This window comes from Muntiacus reevesi, chromosome 2, assembly GCF_963930625.1.
Source record: "Muntiacus reevesi chromosome 2, mMunRee1.1, whole genome shotgun sequence".
NCBI classification, from domain to species: domain Eukaryota; kingdom Metazoa; phylum Chordata; class Mammalia; order Artiodactyla; family Cervidae; genus Muntiacus; species Muntiacus reevesi.
In genome coordinates this window covers 115,125,747-115,145,185 of record NC_089250.1, presented here as the reverse complement: position 1 = coordinate 115,145,185, position 19,439 = coordinate 115,125,747, and the positions used below count along the sequence as shown (strand labels likewise).

The window sequence follows — 19,439 nt, the reverse complement described above, 5'->3', positions numbered from 1 at the left end:
CCCCTCCCCCAAATAATTACTAAAAGTGACTGCTATAACTTCTATGGCCTTCACCTGCTTCAAACACAATCAGATGTGCTGTGGTTAAGAATAAGGTGGACAAAGAGCCTGAAGGGATGGACCCACCCTAGAACCCTGCAGCTCTGGGACCTTCAACCATCCTCTCCTCCACAAGTGTCCTGAAGACACAGCGTGGGAAGGTAGGAAGCAGTGCCCATTCCACTTGGGAGCTCTGCTTTGCACGGAAAGCCAACCTCAACTGCTGGGTCCCTACAAGCTGCACCGACTACATGGATGGGGAGTGCCCTGCCCTGGTGATTGTCAGAAACAGTTAAGAGGTGAACACCCCACCTGAGTGCAGGACAGGCCATCAGGAGGCCCAGCACCCGAGCCCCAACTCCACTATTCACTGCGCACCCGCAGTCCCTGCCAAGCCCTCAGGGCAAGTCCTCTGGAGACAGCCAGTGGGTTGTTGCCAAGACAATAAGCCATGAACCAGGTGTGACTGATTTTTAGAAGTAAAGCTCAGGAGGAGAAATGGGTTCTGACTGAGGCAGTGTTTAGACAGAGGATATTCTTAATAGCTTCAGATACATGTTGAAGTCCAAAAATAGACACTTTTTCCCCCAAAGCCAAGCTCATATGCAATAGCTTTTCTCATGAGTATTTTTATATAACCAGAAATCTCTCTTAGAACCCTGGAACATAACAATGAACACAGGAGAAAGGAGGAACGACTTCAGATTTTCTCTCTTTTTAACAGAGGAGACTTTTATCAAGAACCCCGCGGTCCCAGTGGGAAGTCACCTCCTCCTCCCCTCCCCCTCTGTGCTCAGAGTCCACTTTCCCAGACTGTTTCTCTGGAGAGGAGGAGTCTCAGGCTCCAGGAGGCATCAGTACCTATGCTCATTTGCTCATGGACAGCACACATTTGTTGGCTTGATCTTCATACATATCCCATGGAGTCGATGTTATGGTCACAGATGAGGAATTGAAAGGACACACCCAAGCTCACAGAGCTGCTAGGTTCTAGAGAGGGCCCCGGATCTTCAGACTCCTGGTCCACATTGCTCTTTGGATTACAGTTCAACAACGCATCCAAATGTGTTTGACAGAAGGAAAGAAAATACAGTCACAAGAGTCCTTTTCACACTTGAATTTTGCACTTAAAATTCAACTAAATTAATGATGAATGCTTACCCCGGGAAAGAAAAGATTTACATTAGGATTGTGATCAGTTGCATTATTGGCTCAAATTCTCCTCCCCTCCCTGTCTTCATACTCTTTGACACATGGCTTTGCATTTCCTCACACGAAAAGAGCAGAATATTTTTCCCACCTTCTCAACTCTGTGACACAGTGTGGCCAATGGCACGAGGTGAAAGCGATAGCATGCTGGTTTGGAGGCTAGACTTCAAGAGTCTAGCATGCTGCCACTTGCTTTCTGGCTCCTGAGAAGAGCGCGCCCAGGCTGGCCTGCCGGTCCCAAGAGGAGCATGAGAGCTACACGGAGCAGAGTCCCCCCGCCCCAGTGATGATGCCCAGCCAAAATCAGCCAAGAGCAGAGCCCCAGTCAACCTGCAGCAGCAACTCCCTAACAGCTGACTGGGGGGCAGGAGGTTGCTTCTCTAATACAGATTAGCAAGGGGGAGCCCCACTAAGAATGTTATAGGGAATTGCTACAATGGGAAAGCAGCTGGACCATACAGGGCCTTCCAGACTTTGGGATTTCAGGTATAAGTATCAATAAAAAGCCTCTGGAGAAGGAAATGGCAACCCACTCCAGTGTTCTTGCCTGGAGAATCCCATGGACAGAGGAGCCTGGAGGGCTGCAGTCCATAGCGTTGCAAATAGTAGGACACGACTTAGCTACTAAAAAACAACAACAAATCAAAGAAAAAGTGTGGAAACCAACCACAGGATTCCTTCCTTTTTGCTTTTCTGAGCAAAGGCAATATATAAAAAAAATAACCACTGCTTACTATCACCATCAATTCATAAGAGACAGGACATGTTAACACTAAAACTGAGGCGAGGATATGATCTTTGAATATGACACAGTCCTTTCCAAGCAAAGACACCTGGCCACCCTCCATATATGAGCCTTTTTCTTTCTTCTTGTCACAGATCAATGAAAACTTTGTCACCAAATAGCTCTGGTCCATGTATTAGCAACATTTCTGCACGCTTTATGGTAGAACTGTCAGAAGAACACAGAATCAGTTATGTGAACTGCAAGACTTAAATCGCATTTCTGTTTGCTCTGTGACAATAAAAAAACTACATTTTTAAAACTGGGATAAAAAATAAAGCTAAAGATAAATCTGAGGTCCTCTGCCATGCCTTCTCCATTGGCAGAGCAGCGAATGGCCCTGACAAACCCCCACCTCAACAACATTTTTTGAGTCACACACTATGCAGGCGCCTAAGATGCTGGTTTTGTGCTTCCACGATTACAATAATGTACGAATAAAAAGGAAAGCAGTGATCCCAATGGAAGCTCTCCCAGGGGCTACAGGGACACATAACTGAGACAGAGGTTACAGGCAGGGAATCCCTGGGACCAGCTCCAGGTACACATATGAGGTCACACATAAACATTGACTGTCTTCTTTCTGAGCTGTAAAGAGCCACTCCATCCTTCTGTTGGGTATATGGAGGCCCAGGAGAAGGAAGGGGGTCACAGTACCCAGAGAGAAATGCCTCTGAGGGGCCCTTGAAGGCCAGGCAGGTTGTGAGGTAAGGGCAGTGGGCAAGAGTCCTGTTCATCCCTTCGCAGCAGAGAGAGCAGTGCACGTCTGGGGCCCTGGGGGCCTGGGGTCCCCTGGACTCCCGCACAGAGATGTTAAGCCGTGGTCTCGAACGGTCTCTGTGAAGGTCACTCAGTGTTTCCGCACGTGCCATGGGGACATCACAGCCTGTGCCTCGAGTTCAGCACATTCAGTGAGCACAGAAAGGCCAGACAGACCTCTCTCCACTCCCCTTCTGCAGGCGACCAGGAGCGCTGAGCCCTAGCCCTGGGAGACCGCCAGTCTTTATGGGGCCAGAGCAGAATTAGCAGAGTCTAACGTCCTCACTCCCCTGACTGCAGCGGTCCCCGACTCTGCCCCAACCCCAGAGAGAGGCTGAGATGTGGAAATCTGCCCCAGGGATCTGGAAAGTCAGCCTACCGTGGAACCAGGGGGCGATGGCTTTGGAGTTCCTCTCGAAGCCCGCTCGGCGAGGCAGCTGCTCCTCCTTAAACCAGCGGACTATGACTTCTCTGGAGACGGGGCGCAGGGGCCGCTCCCAGGTCCTGCTGAGACAGAGACCACCGAAGTGTGGGAGAGTCATGAGGGAGGGGGCAGGGGGCGGGGCAGGAAGGAGGGGGAGGGAGCCGGGAAGACCTCTGTGAACAAGCCCGATGCCCACACGCACGCTTGTGGAAAGGATTAAATAAATCCAGGTACTTGAGGGCACTCTGCAGATTATAATGTACCAGCTGTTCGTATTTTTCCCCGAAAGAAAACTGTTATCACTTGCTTTGGGGGAAAAAAACCTACTAGCATAACATTCTAAAGCTACTATACACCAGTAAAAAAATTTTTTAAAAAGGAGGGGGACTTTCCTGGCAGCCTGATGGTTCAGTGGTTAAGACTCCATGCTTCCAATCCAGGAGTAGGGCGGGGTCCCTCAGGTTCAGTCCCTGGTTTGGGATCTAGGATCCCGCCTGTTGCCTGGTAAGGCCAACATTTCTTTTAACGCAAAAAAAAAAAAAAAAAAAGTCACACAAGTGCAAGAGGGAAATAGGACAGGAGGGGATGTCTGAGGGAGAGAAAAGCCTAGGGCATAAACAGCAGAATCTATGAAGAAGGATCCTAATGTAACACCAGCAAAATCATTATATGTACGTGTCCTCCACCCTCCCCAAACCCCCACTGAAGAGGATGCTGGTTTTGCCTCTCTCCATCTCCTCGCCCATCTCCCCTGACCCTGCCACCTAAGGGGACACCTGTCTTGGCCAACTAGCTTTCATGATTTATGATGCAGTATCAGGACAGGGAACAGCCTCAATCTGCTCTGAAAATGGCTGAGTTTCACCTCCAAAAAATAAAAAGGAAAAGGACAGAGGAAAGAGAGTGGGGCAGGAACAAGGCAGTATACTGGCTGACTTTTGATCAGTGATCTGTGAGGGTCTGAAGACCCCTAGAGTGAGATGAACAGGGCCACTACTTGCATGCTTTCTGATATTTCCCACAAAAGCCCAGATTTTACTTGTTTTTGTGTCTGTACGGTGGCTCCTGGATGTATGCAGAAATTCTGTTTTACTGGAGTCATACTAACACGAAGCCCAGTAAGGGTTTGACAGCATATGCTCCATAACAGCATGCACCACTGTTTGTGGATATGAAGCAAGATTTGTTGTTGTTGTTGTTTAGTCGCTAAGTCATGCCCAACTGTTTTGTGACCCCATGAACTGCAGCCCACCAGGCTCCTCTGTCTTTGGGATTTCCCAGGCAAGAATACTGGAGTGGGTTGCCATTTCCTTCTTCAGGGGATCTTACCAACCCAGGGACCAAACTCATGTCTCCTGCACTGGCAGGGAGATTCTTTAACAGTTTAACACTGAACCACCAGGAAAGCTCATGTAGCAAAATTCCATTGCATTAATTTATGGTATGAAAGCAGAGCAGACTTCGGGCCCACCTTAAACAACTGTAACTTTTTCACCTTTCCACCTGAGTGATAGAAGCCTGGCAAATTCTCACTGTCATCGCTGTCTGGTCCACCTAATAGCACTGGCATTTAGAATTCACCACCACTATCATCATCTCTTATAAAATAAACATCAGCTGTCCCCTCATGCAGTCACTGCATTTCCTCTGCACCAACAAAAACGGATGATGAGCCCAGGACTTCTTGGTAAACCCCAGAATGAGCTCGTATTTTTCTTGCCCTAGAATGAATCCATGTACTCATGTGCAGCAGTGAACACTGCAGATTTTTTAAAAGATTCATTAAGAAAGACAGGGCTTCCCTAGTGTCTCAGACAGTAAAGAATCTTCCTGTAATGCAGGAGACCTGAGGTCGATCCCTGGGTTGGGAAGATCCCCCGGAGGAGGGCATGGCAACCCACTCTAGTATTCTTGCCTGCAGAATCCCCATGGACAGAGGAGCCTGGTGGGCTACAGTCCATGAAGTCACAAAGAGCTGGACATAACTGAGCAACTAACACACAAGAAAGACAGAGGGTGAGGTTCCACTGAACGGCTCAAAGGCAGGATCAGTGGCGTCTGTTCTCCAAATCCCTTCCTCCCCACAGGCACCTCCACAAGCAGAGCCCCTCTAACCAGTTTTGCTCCCCTATATCCACCCTTCAGGATTTCCCTCTTCTCAGGAACCTCAGAGTCCCCTTCTCTTTACGAAACAACAGTCCTGCCCCCAGCCTCTTCCTTCACACGTGCATTCCCCAGTAAATAACTATGCTTCGGGGAGTGGGGGGAAATCCTCTGGTTTCTAAGATTCAGTCTCCTTAGAAGGCAAGAGGACAGCAAGGAAAATTCATTCACTCTTGTCCCTCTGTTTCCAAGTAGAGAATCTGATTCCCCAGAATGTAAATGCTAGGGCGAGGTGCTCCAAGAGGCCACCTGGCCAGAAGCCTTGCTCCTGCACCTGCAGCTCTCTCCCATCAACCATGTGTCTGCCCCCAGTACAGCAGGCAAGCACGTGCTGGCACCACAGTGCTGAGGGCAGTGAGGCCACAGGGACCTGTGCCATAGGGCAGCCACAGGAAGGAGGCTGATGCATGGCTTCTGGTGCCTGGGTCTGCCATTCCATCTGCCTGGTCCCCGGTCCCCCTACCCCTTCCAAGGTGGCTCGCTGTGGCTGTCCCTTCTCCCCTACTGACAGCTACACCCAGAGAGCATGGAGCCAGACTGCAACAGTCCATGCAGCTCTGTCTTCTGGGCCTGAAGGACAAATTATTCGTCTCCTTAAAAAAAAAAAAAAAAAGCACAAGAGGGAGAAGACTTCTAACTATGTTTCTAAATCCAGTAAACATAAAAGAAACTCTGACTTCATAAAAATCAAGAATTCCTGCAAGACAGAAAACGTTATCGTAAAAGTCAAAAGACAAATGACAGATTGAGGGGGAGAAAACGTTTTATCACAAAGAAAAGAATCTTTCCCCCTATATTTTAGGAGTTCCTAAAAATAGATCAACCCTGAATATTCATTGGAAGGGCTGTTGCTGAAGCTGAAGCTCCAATATTTTGGCCACCTGATGTGAAGAGCTGATTCATTGGAAACGATCCTAATGCTGGGAAAGATTGAAGGCAAAAGGAGAAGGGAGAAAGGAGAAGGCAGAGGATGAGGTGGTTAGACAGCATCACTGACTCAGTGGACATGAATTTGAGCAAACTCCAGGAGACAGTGGAGGACAGAGGAGCCTGGTGTGCCATAGTCCATGGGGTTGCAAAGAGCTGGACACGACTCAGCGACTGAATAACATAAACAAAAAATAGATGACAAAAAGACCAATAACACAATGAAGAGGCAGGAAAGGAAGAGACAGGTATGGAAATATCAAAAACCCTTAAACATATACAAAATACTTCACCTCATGCATAAATAGAAATGCAGGTTTAAACTTTCACTGAGATATTATTTCTCACAAAAAACAAAAATCTGACAACATACCACTGGCAAGGCTAAAGAATGAGAGTGTTCACTAGTACCATCTCTGTGGAGGACAAATTGAACTTAACTATCAATACTCTAAATACATGTAGCCCTTAATCCAGTGGTCCCACTTTTGGAATCTCTGTTGTAGATAATAGTTGCCTGAGTATAAAATTAATGTCTACAAGGTTACTTATTAAGGGCATTGTTGGTAATAACCAAAGGTCTCAAACACCACCACGACCCACCTGCCAGGCACAGCCAGGGGTGAGAGCGGCCCCGGGCCTGGGAGGCGGTGGTCGAGTCTCGCCTCCTGCTCATGGCTCTGGCCGAGCTCTTGGAACCTGGAGCTGAGTCCAGCAACGGTGCCCTTCTGGATGGCTCGGAGCGAGTGACGCTGGTACTCGTCCCGGGCGCGCTGGGCTCGGCGGCTCCTCTCCTCGTCAGCCGCCTTGGATCGGCGCACTGGAAAGGAAGAGAGGACATGTTCACCACTGTACCCACTTCCCAAGCTTTCTTCCTTTTAAAATCATCTATTTCCAGGGACTTCCCTGGTGGTCCAGTGGTTAAGAATCTGCCTTCCAGTGCAGGGGATGGGAGTCTGATCTCCGGTCGGGGAACTGAGATCCCACCTGCCATGGGGCAGCGAAACCCAGACCTCAACTAGAGAAAAGGCCTGCATGCCACAATGAAGATTCAGTGGAGCCAAAATTTTAAAAAAATAAGTCAATAAAAAGTAAAAATAAAATCAGGTGTATCTGACACCTGAGCCCCTGCTGTTTCTTACAAAAAGCCACAAGAGGCCTTAAGGCCATCTGGTTACTCATCCCTCCTCACGTTACTAATGTGGAAACTGAGTTCCAAAGAAGGACATCACCTTGCCCAGCTAGGTCAATGGGCAAGCCTGGCAGGGACCCACACGCCCTGCTACCAGAGGATGAGTTATGGGAAACTCTGGAGTCCCGGCTCCGGTGCCCTTTCTCTTTGGTCTCCTGAGACCTTGACAGCTGGTGGGTGCATGTGTTGGAGGGAGGGAAGAAGGTGCTTCAGTAACTCTGTCACCACAGAGCTGCCGTCTCTGCCGTGACACCCCTCTCACCAGCACATCTTTTCGTGTTTCTCGAGGCAGGTTGGACATCTGCAAGTTGCTGCTTCTAAAACTCAAAAGGAAGTCCTGGATCTGGGAAAGTGCACAGAGTGAGGAAGACCTCTGAAGCACGGTCTAGATTTAAAACTGATTATTTTGTAGTCTGACTGCATCGAGTCAGGCCCCACTGCCTCTAAAATCCAGTCCTTTTGTAGAGAAGTCCTGGAGCTGGCAGTGTTCTCATTGCACAGGTCCAGGGGTTGCCTTGGCCCAAGCCTTAAGAAAAATCTTACCCAAAGTCTAAGTCTACTCCAAAGTCCATCCAACACCTGTACAGCACGCAACTACAACCTACCAATGCCAGAGAACTGTGTTCTGTAGGTGCTTACAGGATACAAGGCAAATGGTCCTCACCCCTAAAGAAAGAGCTTCTTCTCCTCTTCAAGCGGTCAAAGTCCATTCTCAAAACACAATATCTCCCAGATCTGAGGAAGGCAGCGGGAAGTCTGTCCCTCAGAAAGTATTTATAGAAGTGGAGGTCACATAGACTGAGAGTGCCAGGGTGGCGAGAGGGGAATTTTCTTTGGTCTATTCATTGCTGCATTCCAATGCCTAGCATACATATGCATCAGTCAGCAGGTGATACATATGCTTGAAGGACTGCACCCCATTAAGTATTTAACCCTGCCAGGCTCTGAGCTGAATATAGAGATAGCAAAGACGAGACGGTTCCCTCAGGACACTCAGAGTGTAGCTGGGAGAATAAGACAAATAAATAGCTGCAGCATAAGGAGAGCAGGGACTCCACAAGTCTTGCTGGAGTTTAGGGGCTGCAGCACTCACATTCTGTGAGGGAGTCAGGAGCCACCACAGGAGGCTGAGCACCCCGCTGGGTCTGGAAAGGTCAACAGGAGCTTTTCCAGGGAAAGAAGAGGGAGGAATCCAGAAGGGGCAGGGGGCAGGGGCGGGAGGAAGGGAGAAAAAACCTAATTTCAGTTCCTGGGACTAAGAACACCAGAATACCTGCCACCACAAAGTCTCCAGCACGGGCTTTCCAGTCGCTAGACTACAGACAGAACACAGGAGCTTCTGCCCAGAGGGAGGGCTTCCCTGGTGGCTCGGTAGTAAAGAACCCACCGACGACGCAGGGGGCGCGGGTTTGATCCCTGGGGAAGATCCCCTGGAGAAGGAGATGGCAATGCACTCCAGTATTCTTGTCTGGGAAATCCAATGGACAAAGGAGCCTGATGGGCTACAGTCCATGGGTCACAAAAGAGTCAGACATGACTTGGAGATTAAACAACGAAATCTCTTCAGGGGCCAGTGAGAGTTGACAGCCCCTGGGGGACAGCCACAGTCAGTGATAGAAGGATGTCACATGCAAAGTGGGAAGACAGGCTTTGGGAACTCAACGAGGAGAGGGCACAGGCCGCAGGTCACACAGGGACTAAATTCAGCCTCCCAAAGCCCAGCCTTGGTTTTGCCATTGTCTTCCTCAGAAACCTTCAGTGGCTCCCGGTACTTGCAAGACAAAAGGCAAATCCCTTGGCCCTTAAGGAGTATCCCTTCCACCCACTTTTTTCCAGCCCAGTGGGCCTCTGAGCTTCTCCCCACCCTTTGTTTAAGTGCTACCAAGCTCCCCACCATTCTGCAAACTCTCCTCTGTGCAGCTGTGTCCACCAACTCAAAACAGCTGTGATGCACATGCAGCCAGATCAGCTCAGAAATGCCAGGCAGCAGTACAGGGTACTCAGAGGTGAGGACATGGCCGAGGCTGCAAGCAGGAAGCCAGCCCTGCCACCCAGTCTCGATTATGGAAAAGAGACTGATATGGAGTCAGACAGGGTCAGTGGCAGCTCCAGGAGGGCTTCTTGGGTCTTTTTCTCTTCTTGTGTTTCTTTTTCTTTTTCTTTGACACATAATTGATGTACACAAGCTTAAAGTGTTCTATGTGCTGATGTTGAGATACTTAATTTATTGCAAAATGATGATCACCATAGTATTAACTAACTCATTCATCAGTCACATAGTTACCATTTCTTTTTTGTGGAGAGAAATTTAGGATCCAGTCTCTTGGCAACTTGAGCTTCCTTGATGGCTCAGATGGTAAGGAACCTGCCTGCAATGTGGGAGCCCTGGGTTGGATCCCTGGGTTGGGAAGATCCCCTGGAGAATGGAATGGCTACCCACTCCAGTATTCTTGCCTGGAGAATTCCATGGACAGAAGAGCCTGGTGAGCTACAGCCCACAGGGTTCCAAAGAGTCAGACACCACTGAGTGACTCACTTTTTCACTTTCATTCTTGGCAATTTAGAAGTATATAACATATTATTGTTGACTACAGTCACTAAGCTGTGCATTAGATCCCCAGAATTTATTCATCTTCTAATTTTGTACCCTTTGATCAACTTCTAACTCCTCCTCACCGCACCACCCCTGCCCCCAGGCCCTGGAAACCACCATTTTACTCTTTGTTTCTATGGGTTTGACTTTTTTATATTTCATATATAAGTGATATCTTGTAGTATTTTCCTTTATCTTTTTTTCACTTAGCATAATCCCTAAAGGTCCATGTATGTATATGTATATATATATATATATATATATATATATATGTGGGGGGGGTGGTCCTTTATTCATCCGTTGGCAGATGCTCATGTTGTTTCTGCTGCTTGGCTATTTTGAATAATGTTTACTGTTGCAGTAAACATGAGACCACAGATATTGCTTTAATAGCCTGATTTTATTTCCTTTGTATATATATACCCAGAAGGAAGATTTCTGGGTCATACGGTAGCTTCATTTTTAATTTTTTTGAAGAACCCCCATAACGTTTGCCATAGTGACTGCATCGATTTATACTCTCACCAACAGTGCCCGGGATCCCCTTTCTCCAACCTTCATCAACGCTCTATGCCAGCTTTCTTTTGAAAGTCCCTGAATGCCTCCAGGCCTCAGTGTTTACCTCTGTCAAAATAAGAATGATGTGAGTGTCTGCCTCACTGAGTTATTATAAAGATTAAATGAAACATATAAAACACTATAAACGATGAAGTGCTTTGGAAAAGCAATGTCTTACTAAATCAGGCCTCTGACCTTGATCTTTTCTTCAAATTTCTCAAAACCTGATTCTGGAGCCAAGCTGCCTGGGTTCAGATCTCAACTTCATTTACCAGCTGTGTAACAGTGGACAAGTTAGTTAATCACCCTGGGCCCCCATTTTCTCAAAAGTAAAATGGACATAATAATGGTCCCTACCTCACAAAGTTGTTATGAAGTTATTATGAAATTAATAATATAAATCACTTAACAATTGTGTCAGGTACATTTTGAGCACCATGTGTTAGCTAAAGCTTTTATTTTCAATGGAAGTGAAAAAGGTGAAAGTTTTCGTTGCTCAGTCATGTCTTTGTGACTTTTGCCATCCCATGGACTATAGCCCGCCAGTCTCCTCGGTCCATGGAATTCTCCAGGCAAGAATACTGGAGTGGGGGGCATTCAGTTCAGTTCAGTTCAGTTCAGTTGCCCAGTCGTGTCCGATTCTTTGCGACCCCATGAATCGCAGCACTCCAGGCCTCCCTGTCCATCATTAACTCCCGGAGTTTACTCAAACTCATGCCCATCGAGTTGGTGATGCCATCCAACCATCTCATCCTCTGTCGTCCCCTTCTCCTCCTGCCCCCAATCCCTCCCAGCATCAGGGTTTTTCAAAGTAGTCAGCTCTTCCAATCAGGTGGCCAAAGTACTGGAGTTTCAGCTTCAGCATCAGCCCTTCCAATGAACACCCAGGCCTGGTCTCCTTTAGGATGGACTGGTTGGATCTCCTTGCAGTCCAAGGGACTCCCAAGAGTCTTCTCGTGGGGGGCATTAGCCCTGTCAAAATGCAGACATGAGCAGTTCTCAGTCAGTCCAGGAGGGGGCACCCTTGATGCCCAGTGGCATGGATTCCGGGTCTTTTTACAAGCAGCTTGTGGAACCTAAGTTCCCCAGCCAGGATAGTGAAAGCCTAACCACTGGACCGCCAGGGAACTCCCAACTTTCCCTAAAGTAAGCTCTGAAATCTTCAAAGGTTGCTTCTGTTCCTTCTCTGAATCTGGGATAGATTCAAACTGTATCATGTGAATCTGCCATGGAAACCCTCAGCTGGAACTCAAAAAGCATTTTTTCTTCTATCCCAGTGAAAACAACCACAAGCATCTTTGGCCCTGAGGTGGCAAGTATCAGACTGTCTTATACCCCAGAGGATGCCACTGCAGAGGTGGGGCCCCAACCAAGTCAACTTCGCTTTCTCCCACAGCCCGAGTTCCAGTCCGGGATGGGGCTGCCAGCTGGCATGGGCCTGTCCTGCAGGCACAGCAAGGGCCTGCACTGCACGCAGGACAAAGGGGGGTCCTGGCCATTCCCACTTCTAAGCTGGGTTCCAAGGTCTCCTTTCTCCATCTGTTAGAGGGGAGAATGAAGCTCGTCTCTCAGAAATAATGTAAAGACAGCTGAACAACATGAAAACTCTCAAGACCAGAAGAAAAGCCTGAATTTATAGACGGAAAAATGAACCAACCACAAAGAGATACCTCTTCACACCTATCTGTATAGCTACTGTTTTTTAAATTAAAAGAAATATGATAATAACAAGTATTGGCAAGGGTATGGAGAAATTGGAACCCTTATGCACTGTTGGTGGGACTGTGAAATGGTGCAGCTCCTGTGGAAAATAGTACTGCAATTCCATAAAAATATTAAATGCACAATTACGTATGGTCCAGCAATGCCAATTCTAGATATATACCCAAAAGAATTGATAGCAGGAATTCAAACAAATATTGGTATACCCATGTGTATAACAGTATGATTCACAATAGCCAAACATGGAAATAACACAAATGTCCATCAGTGGATAAGCAGATAAACAAAACAGTATATACATAAAAGGAATATTATTCAGTCTTTAGAAGGGAGGACATTCTGACACAAACTACAACATGGTTGAAACTTAAAGGCATTATGCTAAATGAATAAGTCAGACACAAAAGCAAAAGCGTTGTATGATTTCACTTATACTCCACGTATTGCACTTAGAGTAGCTAAATTCACAGAGTAGAAAGTGGTGGCTATCATGAGCTAGAGGCAGAGAGAACTGAGGAGTTACTGTTTCATGGGCCAGAGTTTCAATGTGGGAAGAAAACAAACTTCTGGAGATGGTGATGGTAGCAAAGCACCATGAATGTACTCAGTGTCACTGAACTACACACTTAAAAGTAGTTAAAATGGTCAATCTGAAACTGTGTCAGTTCAGTTCAGTTGCTCAGTCGTGTCTGACTCTTTGCAACCCCATGGACTTCAGCACGCCAGGCCTCCCTGTCCATCACCAACTCCCAGAGCCTTCTGTCAAACTTATGTCCATCGCATGGGTGATGCCATCCAACCATCTCATCCTCTGCCATCCCCTTCTCCTCCCGCCTTCAATCTTTCCCAGCATCAGGGTCTTTTCCAATGAATTGGTTCTTCGCATCAGGTGGCCAAAGTATGGAGTTTCAGCTTCAGCATCAGTCCTCCCAATGAAGATTCAGTACTGATTTCCTTGAGGATTGAATGGTTGGATCTCCTTGCATTCCAAGGGACTCTCAAGAGCCTTTTCCATCACCACAGTTCAAAACCACAATGCATTTGTTGGGGTTTTTTTACCTTTTTTTGGCCATGCCATGCGACCTGTGGGATGCAGGATCTTAGTTCCCCAACAAGGATTGAACCCGTGCCCCCTCCATTGGGAGCTCAGAGTCTTAACCACTGGGCCACCAGGGAAGGCCCCTTTCACAATTTAAAATTAAAAAAAAAAAAAAAGCCATTCTGTAACATTCTGGCTTGGGGAGCACTGGACTTAGAATGAAGAGGCCAGAGCACATCAGGTGTTGCTATTAGCTAGAAGTGTCCCCAACTGTGTGTGCCCCCAGCCATCCCTCAGTTCTCTCATGTGCAGGTCAGGGGGAAAGGCCCCTTCCAGCTTTGCCCTCCTATCACGAGGATGTACCCACACCTGCCCGGCCTGGGGCCACCTCCCAGAACAAGACAACACTTTGCAGGACTGCCGGCCTGCAACCTTTCTGCTCAAAAGACACCAAGACTCTGAATCTTAGGAGTCCAGTCTCACCCATGCTGGACCTTGGAGTTTCAGCTGCTCTGGGCCAGGAGGGGACAGCTGAGCATTCTGCTTGGCTTTGCTCCTGACTCTGTCTAGCCCGTGACAAGTCTTCACCCCCCTAGGTCTTAGTTTTCCCTCCGTGGAAAATAGAGACGGCCCCCTCTTTGATCCTGTGTGTGTGTGTGTGTGTGTGTGTGTGTGTACTAAATCATTTAGTCATGTCCAACTCTTCGCGACCCCATGGACTGTAGCCCGCCAGGCTCCTCTGTCTGTGGGCTTCTCCAGACAGGAATACTGGAATGGGTTGCCGTGACCTTCTCCAGGGGATCTTCCCAAACCAGGGACCGAACTGCCAGGCTGCTCTGGAATCACGTCCGAACCTCTGCTCAAGACTCGTGTTCAGTTCTCCCATGCTGAAGAGAAATGGCAGGAGCTGGGTTTCCTCTTGGCAGCATATCTGTGAGCAGTTACACAGCTCCAGAAACATGGCCAGGCTAGTCATTGCAAGAGGCAGGATTTTTAACACTTTAAGTAACACATTCAGGCACAAAAAAACACATTTATTTAGCACACGTGTGTAGTGTCTCCCTTGTGCCAGCTCCACGTTGCGCAGGCAGGAGCTGTGCATTGCACAACTCCAGGGGGCACAGTCACCCATGATGGTCATCAGTATGTACAGATGTTGTGACAGTTTCCTGGTGGATGGCAGTGCAGCACCTTGAAAAGCAGGCACCCTTTCCTAATTTTTCACGAGGTCACCCTATCAGCTGGCAGCCTGGCTGCTGCTAGAGGATGTAAATACAGCAACGAGCAAGACACAGCCCCCATCCTCGGAGAGCTCACCACCTTGAAGGGGGAACACAACAGCAAATGGTGCATGGAGCTGTGCGCTATGGACAGGGTGTTGGGGAGCCCCAGAGAGGGGGTAACTTATCCAGGCAGAGAAATCCTCTGGAAGACATCTAAGTTGATGCCTGGTGGACACAAGGGATTCAAACAAGAGAGGCCAAGAAGGGGTTATTCTAGCAGAGGAAGCTCAGGGGCAGAGGCCCAGAGGCAAAAGGAAGTTGGAACATTTCTCACAGAATGGCTGGAAGGAAGCAAGCGGTAAAGACGCAGAAACAGAAAAGGCCATTTAGGAAACCCCAAAACACTGACTAATCAATTTCAGTACTTTACCAAACAGTGATGAAAGCCACTGAAAGGCTTTAAGCAGGAAAGCAGGATGCTGTTGGAGCTTTTCAAAGCTTAGCTACATTGTTGGGAATGAACTTGACAGGAACAAGAATGAACGTTTGCAAAACAGAAAGCTAGACAAAAAGAAATGGGGGTCAAAGTTAAGACATGGTCAGGACGATGAGGAGAAGGGGTGTAAATTCCAAAAATATTGAGGAGGTTGAATCTTTATAACGTGGTAGGTTTGGGGATTAGTAGTGAGCAGAAAAGAGACCAGAATGACCGCCAAGTTTCCGCCTTTGGCAGCCAGGTGATGAAGCAGGTGGGGGAAGAGGAGGATTGGGTTTTGAACAAGTGGAGGTAGAGGTGACTATGATACTCAGCGGGGAAGGTCCAGGGAACATGAGGTCTTAGAAGATCACCAGTTACCACTCATCACGAAACCTATTTCTAGAGCACGTGCCTACAGTTCTCCCTACTTCTGCCCAGACAGAAAAGACTCAGTGCTGAATAGAATTCAGATGAGCCAGTTAGAGCCTGCAGAGAAACCAAATGCTTCAAAGCATCATCAATTTGTAGTAAGCCCTTGGGTGAATAGCATAATGTCTCTGAAAATTAGTGAATAATCCTATATACAGGAAGAGGCACCAATAAAGATTCAGGTTGTGTATGTGTGTAGATGTGTTTAAATTCAGCTCCATCTTCTGCTTCATGGGAACCTTAGGCAACTTGAATTACCTTGTCTCTATTTCCTCAGCTGTAAAATGAGGGCCTCACAGGGTTGCTGTGAGACATCAATGAGAACGTACATAGACAGGGCTTGGACAGTTCCTGGCACATGGCAAGAGTTCATTAATTATCATCGTGTTTGCTGTAAGATAGGGGGACTGGAATACAACTTTTAGAAAGGGCCCAGTCTCGTTAAGGCACAGAGGGGTAGAGGTACAAGGTATAAGGTATACGACTGGGGGCTGCATAGAGTCCGGAGCCCTTGTCAGGGAAATGGGGAAAATGAAGCTTTGTGAGAAGGGGACGTTTCCTGACCCCTAAGAAAGAGAAACACGTGGTCCAGATGTTGGAGGATATACATTCAAGCCTCTGGTAGCCTGGGGAACAGCCATCACCTGGGGAAGAATGGGTTTGTCACCAAGGACAATGAACCCTGATGAGCCTCAGGGAAATCCAGTGAGGTCCACCCACAGCAAAACAAGACCTCTCTGTCTAGGGCTCTCTCTATCTGAACTCAGAGGCTTCTGAGGTCAGCTGTCAACCATCCTTGTTTGGCTTACAATCCTGATGGCTGCCAACAGTGACCCCATCTGGCCACCAGGGGCAACATCAGGGGTTCCTTAAGACCAGAGTGCTCCCCAGGGATTCTTGAGCAATCAAGAAGAGAGAGAATCCTAGACAGGATGTGAATTGGGCATATGGGGGGCTCAGGCTGGCATTATTCTAAGCTGTAAAACCAAAAATATATGGCACCTGGAGTTTGGGGAGCAGTTGCCTAAGGAGCAACTCCACAGTTTCCCATCCCATCAGTGAAGAGAAAAAAAATTTCTGTGTTAGTCTTCAACTGTCCTTCAAACCCAAAACTCTCTGCCCCATCCCATCTCCAGACCATGTCCCCTCTCTACAAGCCCCCGAGTTCTACCTGGGTCAAGTACACAACAGTTTAGAATCACTGACTTTCTTTCTCTGACTGCACTGGAGCTTAGTTGCGGCACATGGGGTCATTGATCTTCATTGCAATATGTAGGATCATTAGTTGTGGCAATGCAGATTCTAAGTTGCAGCCTGTGGGATCTAGTTCCCTGATTGAACCTGGGCCCCCTGCACTGGAAGTTTAAAGTCTTAGCCATTAAATCACTGGGGAGTCCCCTAGAATCACTGTGTTTAAACCTAGACTCCAGAGCACATGCCCTTCTATGAGGGAAGAGAACAGAACCAACACAACTGGACTCCCTAGTAGACTTGAGCACACATTTTCTCACTCAGCTCTGACCAAAACCCCACAAAGGGTTGACACGAGGATGCAGATTGTGGGTTGGGGGCCATAACTGGGATCATAAAGCTCAGAGGAAGAGGAGGGGTTAACTGTTACACTGTCCCAATTTTTATAAGCGATACCATTAGCCAAGTCAGACTGGCTCATCTCAAAATCTCTGGGCGAGGAGATGTTACCTAACTCACAGTCCTGCAAATTCCTGCTGAGAAACTATTAAGCGAATTTCTGCCTGATATATTCAGAGCTTCTCAGAAGTCAGAGCCTGCTCTGCTGTTTGAACTGAATAACTAACTCTGTATTCAAGTGATACTAAGGGGAACAATTCCCTCTTTTTTTCCTAACTTGGAGAATTTAATTTAGGTGTTTTATCAAAAACTGCTGCTCCCAGTAGATTAATGGCCCACTATAGCTTTCATATTAAGTTAATTGAGTGCAGAATGGCTTTGCTGGATTTGAATGACAGCTTCAGAGTTAAGCTCATCATTCTTCAAGAAAGCATAAAATGAGGGAACCGAAATCATGGGCCTGAATTATCACATCTTTTCTCTGTTTAGGGTAGGTTTTTCCATTTTCGGGTGCCACACAGCCCATTAATTAGCAAACAGGCAGCACTTGCACCAGATGATTTCCATCCTCAATCCCCAGCCCGTAACTTTCCATCTTGGGGGAGGGGGGGGGGGGGGGGCGTAGGTACAAAAAAAGGAACGCTCTATGAGTGACAGCCCTTCACAGCTTAGAGAGCACCTGGGTTCCTCTCTCTCATTTCACCCTCCCAACAAGCCTCAACTCTCCATGTTCACCCTCATTTTACAAATGAAGAGACTGAGCAACAGAGCAGAATGGGAACTTGCTTGAGGTCATACACTAGAAAGCAGCAGAACTAGGACAGGGCTCCCAGCCCAGTGCTCGCTCCCCAGAACACAGGAGGCTCATGTGACTTCACTCTGATTGTTCACTTTTTTTTTTCACTATAAACTTTTGTCCTGCCTTCTTTTTCCACCTATCTCTCCATCCATTCCAAATTTATATGAACGAATTCTTCTTAGGTCTTGCCTGTTTTACCTTTTCAGCCTTATTTCCATCATTACCCAGCATGAAGCCCAGGCTGCAGCCACATCAAAACATGTGCTGGCTTTCCTGGTGGTCCAGTGGTTAAGAGGCCATCTGCCAATGCAGGGGACACAGGTTTGATCTCTGGTCCGGGAAGATTCCACATGCCACGGAGCAGCTAAGCCCAGGCGCCACAGTGACCCAGCCTTCACTCTAGAGCCCACAAGCCACAACTACTGAGCCTATGTGCTGCACCTACTGAAGCCCATGTGTCTAAAGCCCACGCTCCACAACAAGGAAAGCCATCGCAATAAGCCTGAGCACCACAACTGAAGAGTAGGCCTCTCCCGCCACAACTAGAGAAAGCCCACACACAGCAACGAGACCCAGCGCAGTCATAAACAAGTAATTTTTTTCAGAAACATGTGCCATGTTCCATGCACATAAGGACCTCACTTTTACTCAGTGCTGTTCCCTCTGCTATGATGCCCTTCTCCTCCTTCACCTTTTCTACTCAGTGTTCCCAAACCAAATGCCATTTCCTCCACGGGGCCTTTCCAAATGTTCAAATATTTTGTAGCAAAATATTATAGGATTCTTGTGCATTTATATGTATCAAGGATAGTGGCTTGTAACTTTCTTTGCTTATACTGTCTCTGTCTGGCTTTGGTATGAGGATGATGTTGGCCTCTTAAAATGAGTTTGGAAGGATTCCCTCCTCTTCAATTTTTTGGAATATTTTGAGAAGGTTTTGTGTTAATTCTTTTTTAGATGTTCAGTAGAATCCATCAGTAAAGCCATCTGGTCCTGGACTCTTCTGTGTTGGCAGATTTTTTTATTACTGATTCAACATTCTTATTAGTAATTGGTCTATTCAGATTTTCTATTTCTTCATGATTCAGTCTTTGTAGGTTGTACATTTCTAGAAATTGATTCATTTCTTCTAGGTTATCTAACTTGTTGGACTACAATTGTTCGTAGTAGCTTCTTACAATCCTCAGTATTTTCATGGCAAGTGTTAGGTAGATGCAAATCAAAATCACAATAAGATAGCATTTCATTAGAATGGATATTAAGCAAAACACCAAAAGCGAGTGCTAACAAGGATGTGAAGACATTGGCGCCCTTACACATTGCTTGTAGAAATGCAAAATGGTATGGTCACTTTGGAAGACTGTACGGCAGTTTCTCAAAGTGTTAAACATAGAGTTATCATAAGACTCAGAAATTCCACTCCTGGATACATATCTAAAAGAATTGAAAATATATATTCACAAAAACATACACAGATGCTCAGGGCAACATTATCTGTAAGAGCCAAAAAA

The 19,439-nt window shown here is 47.1% G+C and overlaps 1 protein-coding gene across 2 annotated transcripts in view; it reads right to left on the bottom strand.

The window, feature by feature from the left end:
• SH2D4B (SH2 domain containing 4B) overlaps positions 1-19,439 on the bottom strand; it is a 77,623-nt gene that overhangs the window by 17,608 nt on the left and 40,576 nt on the right. Inside the window, exons 5-6 of one of the 2 annotated variants that reach the window (XM_065919905.1) lie at positions 6,909-7,125; positions 3,171-3,298 (exon numbers count right to left, since the gene is read on the bottom strand). In XM_065919905.1, coding sequence (XP_065775977.1) covers positions 3,171-3,298; positions 6,909-7,125 — 345 coding nt within the window. The remainder of the gene's footprint in view (positions 1-3,170; positions 3,299-6,908; positions 7,126-19,439) is intronic. The other variant, XM_065919906.1, reaches the window with a different exon arrangement.